The sequence below is a fragment of the Carlito syrichta genome, unplaced genomic scaffold, assembly GCF_000164805.1.
Source record: "Carlito syrichta isolate Samal-C Ts95f unplaced genomic scaffold, Tarsius_syrichta-2.0.1 Scaffold305197, whole genome shotgun sequence".
Lineage (NCBI taxonomy): Eukaryota > Metazoa > Chordata > Mammalia > Primates > Tarsiidae > Carlito > Carlito syrichta.
The window spans coordinates 314,877-326,213 of NW_007249293.1; the positions used below are offsets into that span (position 1 = coordinate 314,877).

The 11,337-nt window shown below is 35.2% G+C and overlaps 1 protein-coding gene across 3 annotated transcripts in view; it reads left to right on the forward strand.

The window, feature by feature from the left end:
- CASC1 (cancer susceptibility 1) overlaps positions 1 to 11,337 on the forward strand; it is a 53,928-nt gene that overhangs the window by 34,180 nt on the left and 8,411 nt on the right. For all 3 annotated transcript variants that reach the window (XM_021714061.1, XM_021714062.1, XM_021714063.1), the window contains 3 exons: positions 5,925 to 6,000; positions 7,975 to 8,135; positions 10,585 to 10,741. In XM_021714061.1, the coding sequence (XP_021569736.1) occupies positions 5,925 to 6,000; positions 7,975 to 8,135; positions 10,585 to 10,741 (394 nt within the window). The remainder of the gene's footprint in view (positions 1 to 5,924; positions 6,001 to 7,974; positions 8,136 to 10,584; positions 10,742 to 11,337) is intronic.

Consider the following 11,337-nt stretch of genomic DNA (forward strand, 5'->3'; position numbering starts at 1 on the left):
CAAAAAAAAAAAAAAAAATAGGTTTTGTCTTTAAGATACTCTAAGCAAACAGATACTGGACTTAGCATAAATATTTTATATATGTAATATTTATATAATGTTATTTGTCAACCGGGCTCGGTGGCTCAGCCTGTAATCCGGCACCTTTGGGAGGCTGAGGTGAGTGGATTGCCCGAGCCCGTGGGTTCGAGACCCGCCTGGGCAGGCGAGACCTCATCTCTACAATAAATCAAAAAATTAGCCTGGCGTGGTAGTGCGCGCCTGTAGTTCCAGCTACTTGGAAGGCTGAGGCAGAAAGATGGCCGGAGCCCAGCAGGTTGAGGCTGCGGTGGCTGGGAGCGGCCACTGCACTCCAGTCTGGGCGACAGAGTGAGATTCCAACTCAAAAATAAAAATAATAATAATGTTATTTGTCAAGTAGTTACTAAGTACCTGCTATAGGGAATTCAACACAATTTTGTTTTTAATCAGCTAAAAATCTTGTGGAGGAGAAGAGTTACTATACATTCTAATAAATGCAATGATAGAGATTATGCATAGGTGTTAATAGATCAAAATTAATCCAAAATAAAAATAAGTGAATAGATTGGAAGTCTTCTCTGATGAGGTACATTTGTGCTGAATCTTTTGATGTAAGCATGGAGGAGTTTAGAGAGGAAGGAAAAGAAATTATTCTGATCAGAAGTAAAAGTAGAGAGACATAAAATAGCCTTTGTGATTTGGGAACAGTTTGTTATCATTGTGTATAAATTAAAAATCAACAAGACTATCCCATGTTAAAAAAGAAAAAAAAAACCCTAACATCAGAGCTTCTAACATTCAACAATTTCCTACTTTCCACACATTTAAGTTGTCAATGCATTTCCATGGTTATACTCTGGATCATGTTCACATTTCTTTACTTACTCAACAAATGTTGATTGAATGCCTACCATATGGAGAGTTCTGGCCCTCAGAGAAGAGTGGTGAAAAGACAAATAAGGTCCTTCTCTTATACTCTACATACAATTTAGAAGAAATTAACAATAAATTTTTTAAAAATAGAAAATGCCTGATAGTAATCATTGCCACACACAGAATTAAGCAGGATTAAACTGGTAGTATCTTTAGATTGGGTGGTTAGGGAGGGCATGTCTGATGAGGTATTTTTTAAGGTGGGACCCAATTGACAAGAAGAAATCAGCTATAAAATTATTAAGGTAAAAATACTCTACTCTTCAGTTTTTGCAAAGGTTGTAAGATAGAAATGAGGAAGATGGCTAGTGGAGTGATGTATACGGATGGTAAGGAAGAAAGTGGTACTTGATGAAGTTGGAGAGGGAGGCAGAAACCGGATAAAGTGAGGTTTTGCAGGCCAGGGTGAGGACTTAGGCTTTTATTGTAAATGCAGTGGGAAGCCAGTAGAGGGCTATGAGCAGGAGAGGGACAGGATCTGGTGTACAACCTTGAAAGGTTATTCTGGCTACTATGTAGAAAGTGAATTGTGAGGGGCCAGAGTAAGAGCACAGTATCTAGTTAAATAGTACTCATAAGGTATAAGAGGTCATGGTGGCTTGGATGAAGGTTGTAGTAAGAGTCGTGGAAAGATAGATATGTTTGGTACATGTTTTGGAGGTAAAATAAACAAATCTTCCTGAGTTTTTATTCAAGAAACTAGGCTAATGGTGGTACAACATACTGAGATGAATAAGAATGGGGTGGACCAGTTGAGAGTGGCTATGTAATAAGAGTTTTGTTTGGGTCATGATAAGTTTGGAACACACAAAGGGTAATGTCAAGTGGGTAGATGTGAATCTGGAGTTCTGAGGCAAATCAGACTCAGGGATTATGTACATGTTCATGTGCTAGTTGTATCCTGAACTTCTGGAGTCAAGCAGTACACAATTTGTGTGGCCTCAAGAGCATCACTATATATATGGAATCATCACTATATATATGAAATCATCACTTATATATGGAATCATTGGTCTACACATGGCATTTAAAGCTACAAGAATGCATGAGAATTCAGCAGACTCAGGATAATTATTCTTAACTCTTATCCAAATTAAGCAAGTAATGCTATAATTTCATCTTCAATTCCTTATCAAGAGCCAGTTCCAATTTATTTTGAAGTTATAGTAAAATTTAAATTATCTCTTGATAAAAAAATGAATTTCATATCAATGAACTTCTTTTGTGTAGATGTTCTGTTGATGGACAATAAAATTCAAGACATTTTATCAAATTTGTAAAATGTTCAGTGCTCACATTTTGCAGATATTATCAAGATCATCTACTTCATTAATAATTTTTGGCATTAGTTTCCTATATTCTATTCAGATATTTCATAATTATTGTGACTTTCAATTGGCTTAGTTATGTTTTTACATTTAAATTTATCTGGAATTTATTTTAGTGTAAAGTGGGAAAATTGAAGCTAAATTTATTTTACTGCAAATCTTAGCCAGCTGTCTCCAACACCGTATAAAACTAGGTTTTTTCTATTGATCTGAAATGTCATATGCTAAATTTTCAAGTGTATCTGAAGATCTATTTTTGGAATCTTTATTCTGTTTTCACTGATCTACCTATTTGTAATCCAGATTATGTTTTTATATCAAATTCAAATTGCACACATACTAGGAATTTCTTTATGATGTCTTTATAATTTCTGTGCATTTATCAAGTTGCAATGAAAATGCTTTGCTAGTGTTCCATGAAGTTCTTCATTTTATGAGCCAGTTCATGTATGTCTTGAGCAAAGGTGTCACTGAAAATTTATACTTTAACTACCTTCTCTTCTTCATATTCTGTCAACATCCAGATGGACATCTTTTAGAAAATGTTACTTACTATAGATCTGTTATAAATATGTAATCTAGTACAATTCAAATGAAAGTTTCAGTTAGTAATTTTTAAGACTTGACAATATGCTATCAAAATTTATCTAAAAGAAAAAATACATGCAACACAGCCAATTCTATAAAAGTATTATGATGAAAGAAGACTTTTGTTGCCAGATATAAAATGTGTGGAAAATTTGAAGAAAGAAGTATTTTTTTGGCTTCATTGTCAACAAACACAAAAAACTTTATAATGTATAAAACTATGAAGGATTATATTGTCAACAAACGAGATTTGAAGTTTAAGTTTTGTGCAGGAGCATGTTCTGATGACAAAATTGCGATGACAGGAAAACAATCTGTAATAGTTATCAAGATCAAGAAATTTGCACTAGAATGTAAATTGAAGCAATTGCTTCCTTCATCGAGAAGTCTGACTTCAAAAAGAGTCAACTGAATTAAAGAATAATACAAATTTTTAAAAAATGGAATTATATATAAAGACAGTGTGTTAAATGCAAGATTATTATCTTTATTATGTCATAATATAGAAGCTGATGGATTCCTGCTGTTGCCTGCTGAATTATTGTGTTTATCAAGGGAAAAGTTCTGTTGAGAAAGTCTGAATTCCTAGTATTCCTGAAAGATAAGAAATCAGTTTGGTCTAAACACTTTGAAGAGTTTTCAACTTTTTGAAATGTGAATTAGCTTAATGTGCTTATTGGTCTGATATCTTTGTTATTTTTAATGATCATAATGCCCCCTGTAAAAAAGAAATGCAACTTGTGTTTTTTTTTTCTTTTGCAACTTGTATTTTAAAGGTAAATAATATCAAACACCAAACAAATGTTCCACAAGCCCCTTCAATTTAACATTCCACAATCAAATTAATTACTTTTTCTTCAAATTGTTTTTCCTCCTGCTTTTCTTTTGTTATTATTACCACTCCTGGTGGTATTAAGCTCTCCACAATCTGGCCCCTGCATCTCTCCAGCCTCAGATCTTTACACCCTCCTAGCATGCCTCACTCCTATCATGCTGGACCACTTGGAGTACTTTGAACCCTGTTTTGCTTCATACCTTTCAATCACACTTGGAATTCCCTCCAACCATTTATGAGGAAGACCCAATTATTTTTCAAAATTTAGTTCCACATTTGCCATATTTAGGTAGGTTGACTGTCTTCACCCACCAATTTTCCCACAAAATTGACTATTCTTCCTTGCACTTCTATGGTAGATCCCTTGCTTTCTAATACAGCACCCACAAAAATGTACCCATTTATTTACCCACTTTCCTAGTAGACTGGAAACTTCTTAAGCCAGGGGCCTTGTCTTCTTCATTTTAAAAGAAATTCCCATTGTCTAGCAATGCCTCTACAATTTAACAGCTCTGTAAAAATTCTTTGAATGAGTGCGTAAATAATCAAGAAGTTTCAGAGACACAATGGAAAGGGTTTGCAGAGAAGGGCAGTGTTAAAACTGGTCAAGAAAACACAGGACAATATGGTCATCAGCGTTAAGGGTAAGGATTGCTTACTAGAGGAGATGTGTCTGTGTATGGTGGTTAAGGATGAGAGTCATGGTGGGATTAATAGCTGTAAGTTTCTGACTAGAATACTGGTATGAGGTTATTCCATTGCTACAGAAGTACAGGAGATAGCTGAGGTCAAATGAAATTTTCTGGCTATCATCCAGTTTTCACATAGCAGCACACACACACCACATTTTTATAATGACAACACTGCATTTATCTAGTGCCTTACAGTATACAAAGTTCTTTTACATTTTTTACATTCTTTTACATCTTTTACATTTTTCCATTATTTTATGACCCTTAGTTATCTCCCTAAACTTTAGCAGTCTTATCTTTTACAATTGTTACTAAATATGTTATATGTACAGTACACAATTAAGGGTCAAGTATGTTATTGGTAGATCAGGAATTTGAGCTCAATAGTTAAATGACTTCCTCAGGGTCACAAAGGTAAGTTAGTGAACGATTTAGACATAAAGTCTAGATCTTATGACACCTCTTTATGATTTTTTTTTCACTACACTAAAGTACAATGAAATGATATCTTGACAGCATCTTTAATTTCCTTGAGAGATTTACCCAAACTCAGGCTTTGGAAATATGCTGTCAGAGAGCTAATTACCAAATTTAAGCAAAGCCTACTCCTTGACTAAAACTAAAATGCAAGTATAAATAATATTTTGTATAGCTTGCATTGCTTCTTTAATCTCTATATTTCACATCAAGGGTTTTCAGCAGAAATCTGATCAGGCCAGTTCCTGCCCTTGTAAAGTTCTGTGGAAATGTGCTCTTATTTTAATTGCTTTATAAAACAGTGCTTTCATCGGGATGAGATGGCTCACACCTGTAATCCCAGCACTTTGGGAGGTTGAGGTGATAGAATCTCTTGAGGCCAGGAGTTCAAGACCAGCCTGAACAACAAAGTGAGACCCTATCTCTAAAAAAAAAATTTAAAAATTAGCATGGCATGGTGATATGTGTCTGTAATTCAAGCTACTTGGGGGATTGGGGCAGGAGAATCACTTGAGCCCAGGAGTTTGAGGCTGCAGTGAGCTAGGATTGTGCTACTGCACTCCATCCTGGGTGACAGAGCAAGACCCTGCCTCTAAAATATAATAAATAGGCTGGACATGGTTGCTCACACCTATAATTCCAGCACTTTGGAGGCTGAGGAGAGAGGATTGCTTGAGCTATCTAAAAAATAAAAATAAAAAAATTAGCTGGGTGTGGTGGCGTGCACCTGTGGCCCTACTTACTCATGCAGCTGAGACTGGAGTATCACTTGAGGCCCAGGATGGGGAGGCCACAGGGAGCCGTGGTGATTGTGCCATTGCACTCCAGCCTGGACGACTTGAGTGAGAACCTGATCAAAAACAAAAACACAAAAATAAATAAATACAATATTTCTTCTGAGTACAGTTTTATGCTAGAGCAAGTGTCAGACTGGGGCCCTAGAATTAAGGTAGCAGGAATCTGAAGTGAGAACCAGAACAGAAAGAAAATGACTCTGGGCTTACATAAACCCCTACAATCACACCCGTCTGTCCTTATGTTTTTTTGTAGAACTCTGCTGCAGAAGACTCTGAAACCATAAAATGTGATCAGGAGATGAGATTATTAAGTCAAACAATTTCAGCAGGTATTCTAAATTACATTTTTAGAATTTGACTTTATTGAGATTTTCCTCTTACAAAAGAAATACTGGTTCATTGGGGGGAAAAATCAGAGATTTCAGAAATATATTTAAAGTGAAAATCCTTCATAGACCTTTTTCTGAGATAAGCAGGTGTTGACAGATTTCTTTCGTTTACTCTCTTTCTCTCTTTTGATTTTTAATAAAACCATGGAATCCTATCATACAAATGTTGTTGAAAATCACCCTTTTTCCCCCCTACCAATATGCTACATACATAGAACACAATATTCTACATAAATGAGTAATGTTCAACCTTTTTCTTAGTAACAACACATTGATAACCTCACTTTTTTTAGTAGCTGCATAATTCCATTCAATAATGTAATATTACTTAAATCTCTATGATAGACAGTAAGGTTATTTCTAATTTTTTATTATTACAAAAAATGTTGTAATGAATTTTACAGGCACACACACACAACTGAAAATTTCTCAACAGTTTGAGTATTTACAAGTATTTGTATTCAATCTGGTCCTGGCAAATTGCAGTTGGATATAGTTTAGAAATGTCCATGTGATAGTGATGTCTAATTTGTCAGTCTTTTTGAGATTTATATACATCTTTTCCATTAACTTTATGCTTCTATCTCAATAACTTCTAAGGAGTCTATTTTCCACATATTTCTTAGCATATGTTTCATAACAGTCTTTCTGTCTACTTCTTCATTTTTTCTAGCACACTTTTGTTTCAGTGGTAACTGAAGCTTATATCTTTATAATTTCCCCATAGCCTCGACTGGTTAGTTTTCCTGCTAGAAATACAACACTATAGTTAGTTAATGAACTTCTGTCAATAATCCAAGCTTTTCTACATGGTGATTGCCAAAGAAAATATATCATAACCATCTAAATTTAAACACAATATTCTTTCTTTTTAGGTAAATGAATTATTAACTAAATACATTTACAAATTAAATATTGTAATTTATTTAATGTACACAAGGAAAAGGGGGCAACTGCTTAATTGGGATTTTCTTTGGTTATTTCCATTAATTTTCAGTATCTGATCTCCATGGGTTGAATTCATTGCCACATCAGTGTGCTTCCTTTTATGGGAAAGGAAAGTTGTAGTAATAGATACTAGTAGTTACTGCATTTTTACTCTGTGTCAGGCACCAGTTCTAAACTCTTTATGTGTTCTAACTTACTCCTCCCCCAAATTCTATGAGATAGCTACAACTATTGTATTCCTTTTGTAGATGAAGAAACTGAGCGGTCAAGCTAAACAGGGTAAAACCTATAAGTGGTCTGACTTCCTTTCTTAACCACTACACTGTATCGAAAGAATTTGGTGAAGGATGGAAATTGTCCCTTTAATATGGAACTTCAGATGTTCAGATTATGCGCTGGGAATTATGGAATCATAGAATTCCCATAGAATCTCTGAATGCCAGAGTTGAACCAGTACAGTTCCTTTACTTTCAAGCCTCCATTCCTATTTTTCTGAGCACTGGACCTATTTTTGTTTTAAAAACTGTTTGCTTTAATTTCATACATGAACCAAAATTTATTTTTTCACCATTCAACTTTTTTTAGATTTTTAGTCCCATAATGTCCAATTTTAAGAAATGAATATAGCAATTTTCAAATTTTGTGTTAAATCATTTTAAATTTTTTATAAAATGTTTTTGTTTTTATTTTAGTAACAGCACATGCTTATTGTATGCAAGTTCCTAAAATGTCAGTATATAAAATAAATATGGAACCCTCCCTTGAACCCCGTCATTTTCATGCCTATTCCTGCCTCCAAGGTTAGATCTGAATACATTTGAGTTAATCATTTTTTGAAAAGTTTCAGTAGCTAGTTGAATAAAAACTTCCTTTTACCAGTATTAGGATTTTTTTTCATTTCCTCCTAAGAAAAATATAAAAATGTTGTGATCTATTTAGAATTTGTGTTAATCTGATTAATTCTAGCACAGTTCTTGCTGGTAGAGAATGCTACTGAAAAGCCGGATTTCTATGAAGACAATGAGGTGGATTTATGCCAGTTCACGACTCTGGGTGGAGTATACCACTTGGACATTTTGGAGCTTCCCCCACAATGTAAACCAGTCAAGGGCTGGATGATTGTGGAAGTAGGTGGAGTCTTGAATCAAATTTATAAGCAAAATAGTTGCTCACACTTTTGCTTTATTTTAAATTATCTAGCACCTAAAAACTTTAACCATATCAAGCAAGCACAAAGGAAAACATGTCATTTTAAACTGTCTTAAATGTATAGGTATTGACATGTTGAATCAGATACTTAGAAGGGATCTAAAATTATATGAATTTTAAAACTAGAATTCAAACATGTTAATTGTAAACCTATGGCACTATATTTTGATAATGCCAATTTTATAGTCTAGAGCAGAGGTTGACAAAGTTTTTCTGTACAAGGCTAGATGGTAAATATTTTCAGCTTTGTGGGCCATACCAGCTCTGTTGCAACTACTCAGCTCTGCCACTGTAGTGCTAAAACTGATGTATGTAGATGAATGAGATGTTCAAGTTAAATGTTATTTATAAAAACCGGTGTTGAGTGGTATTTCCCAGTGACCATAGACTGTGGACTCTGGTCTACATCAGTGGTTGTCATTATGTGATCTCTTGAGCAGATGCATCAGCATCCTCTGGGTTGCTAGAAATGCAAAGTCATGTGCCCCACCTCAAACCTATTGAATCAGACACTCTGAAGGTGAGGTTCAACAGTCTGTGTTGGTAAAACACACCCTAAAGTTTGAAAACCACTGCTCTGAATCCTTGATATACACAGTGTGGTCAGTCCCCAGTCAACAGCATTGATCTGGCAGCATTAGCATCAACTGGGAACATATAAAAAATGCATGATTTGGGGCTCTTCAGAGCTACTGAATCTGCAGTTGAACAAGATCCCCAGGTGATTCACAAGCCCATTAAGTTTGAGAAGCTCTAATCCAGGCAACACCAATGCTGCCAATGTACTGACCATACTTTGAGTGGTAAGAATTTGGATGATAGCAGTTGTTAGATCATCTTTCAAGGAGTATCTTACACCTGTTTAGTAGTAACATTTGCACGAGTATTGAGTTGGTTTATTTTTAACTTAACCTCATAGCGGCTTGCATCCCATGGAATACTACCATACTCAGTTATATTGCAATAGCTTTCTCTTTGTCTGTCTGTCTGTCTCTCTGTCGTTTTCATAGTATAGCATATACACAGATTGCCAGGTACTTCTCACCCAAAATCCCATCCATTAAGAATGTGGGTGCATTATTTTATTATGAGTTCTTTAATTATTATTATATAATAATTATTTTATATATTATGCATCATTATATAGTTATTATTTATTATTATTATTAGTGAAGTATTTTTCAACATTTTTCTCCTATTATTGTAGTGATTTTTTCCCCTAACAACTTCCCCCAATAAAATTTCAATAGCCAGGTGCGGTGGCTCAAACCTGCCATCCCAGAACTTTGGGAGGTCAAGGTGAGAGGATTGCCTGAGCCCAGGGGTTTGAGACCAGCCTGAGTAACTTGGCGAGACCTCGTACTACAATAAAGCAAAAAATTATCCAGGTGGTAGTGCGCACCCATAGCTCCAGCTACTTGAAAAGTTGAGGCAGAAGAATCGTCTGAGCCCAGTGTGTTGAGGTTGCAGTGGCCATAAGTATGCCACTGCCTTCCAGCCTGGGCTATAGAGTGAGACTCAAACTCCAAAAAAAAAAAAAAAAAATTCAATGAATTCATTATCCATAGGAAGGTCCCAGCCTGAGCTGGGGTTTCAAGGATCCATCTGAAGTTCTGTTGTTTTTTACTTTTGCCAGAATGTCCTGTCACCACTTCGTGTTCCCATTTGAACCCAAAGAATCCACCTTCACCCCTATTTTTCTCTCTTGTAGCAGAGAGGCTTTCCTTCTTTTTTTCCAGACTTTTTAAAAGAACTTCCCACCTCCTCTAGATTTTTTTTTCATCCATTTTCCCCCCTATTTGCTAACATTTTAAATCTTCCCTGCTTCCCTAGATCCTTTTCAGATAACATACAAATCTCCCTTAACCCAGAAAAATCTGAGATCTGTTTAATTCACTTTCATCCTTTCATTTCTACACTTCTAAAAAGATTGTCTATGTTTCTGTCTCTCTTCATCTACATACCCTTAGCAAAAAGCTTGTAATTTGGGGTCCTGTAGATCTGTTTTTGAGTTCTGGTGCCACCTTGAAGTCATTTTGTAATCTTTGGCGAATCACTTGATTCCTCTAAGTTTTAGTCATCGTCTCTGTTAAGTACGTGCCTTTAGAATTGCTTGGAGGGATAGAATGTTGGATACCCTCCAGCCTACAACTTGGTCCATAGGAAGTTCCATAATTGTAATTATGGATGGTTCCCCCCACATTTATCTTTTTAAATTTTGCTATGATATTTTGTGTCGATCTATAGATGGGACTAAACTTCAGTGCTTATTAAAAATAACTGTATAGTTTATTTAGTACTATTTACATCTTTAACTGTTACCAGTCAACTTCTAACTTGATGTTGTTTTTCTTCATTTCTTAAAAGATACTCAAAGAAGGATTACAGAAATACACATATCCTCCAGAAATTACAGAAGACTTTGAAACAGAAAATGTTTTCCCACCTATAGAGGTCATGCTTGAGGTTCATAAAAATGTAATATTTTTTGAGGATCCTATGGTTGTAAGGTGGGATGCTGAAGGTACAGCAATGCCTCAACCAGCTTTTATATTATGTATAAAAAAGGGATAATAATGCAAATCCTTAAATTGAAGCAGAAAATGGAGTATGTACACTGAGTTTCTTGTCTTACATATTGCCAATTCCAAGGTCTTTGTTTGCTCTTGATGGAAATGAATAGGGGTGGGAGTTTAAAAAGTTGTTGAACTTTATAATTGCTATTTCCCAAAGTGTCTATATCTGCCATAGTCTATGAGCAATTACTTTATGGTTATATCATGTTTTTTTAAAAAAGGAAAGAAAATATTAAGACAGCTTAGCAAATCAAAAACAAATGAACAACCTACTTTCTCATGAAATAACTACATAATTCAGTTTTGAGTGACTAACATTGATTATTTGAATGCTAATCATTTATAAATTGCAAACAAGTATTGAGCTGGGAAATGTACAAATGGGAAATCTGAGAAAGAGAAAAACTAGCCACTGTGTGCCTTTGTTATAGTTTTAAATTCTCGAGCTATGGAACATTATTGCTTATTCAAAATATTAAATAAGCCGGGCTCGGTGGCTCAGCCTGTAATCCTGCGCCTTTGGGAGGCTGAGGTGAGTGGATTG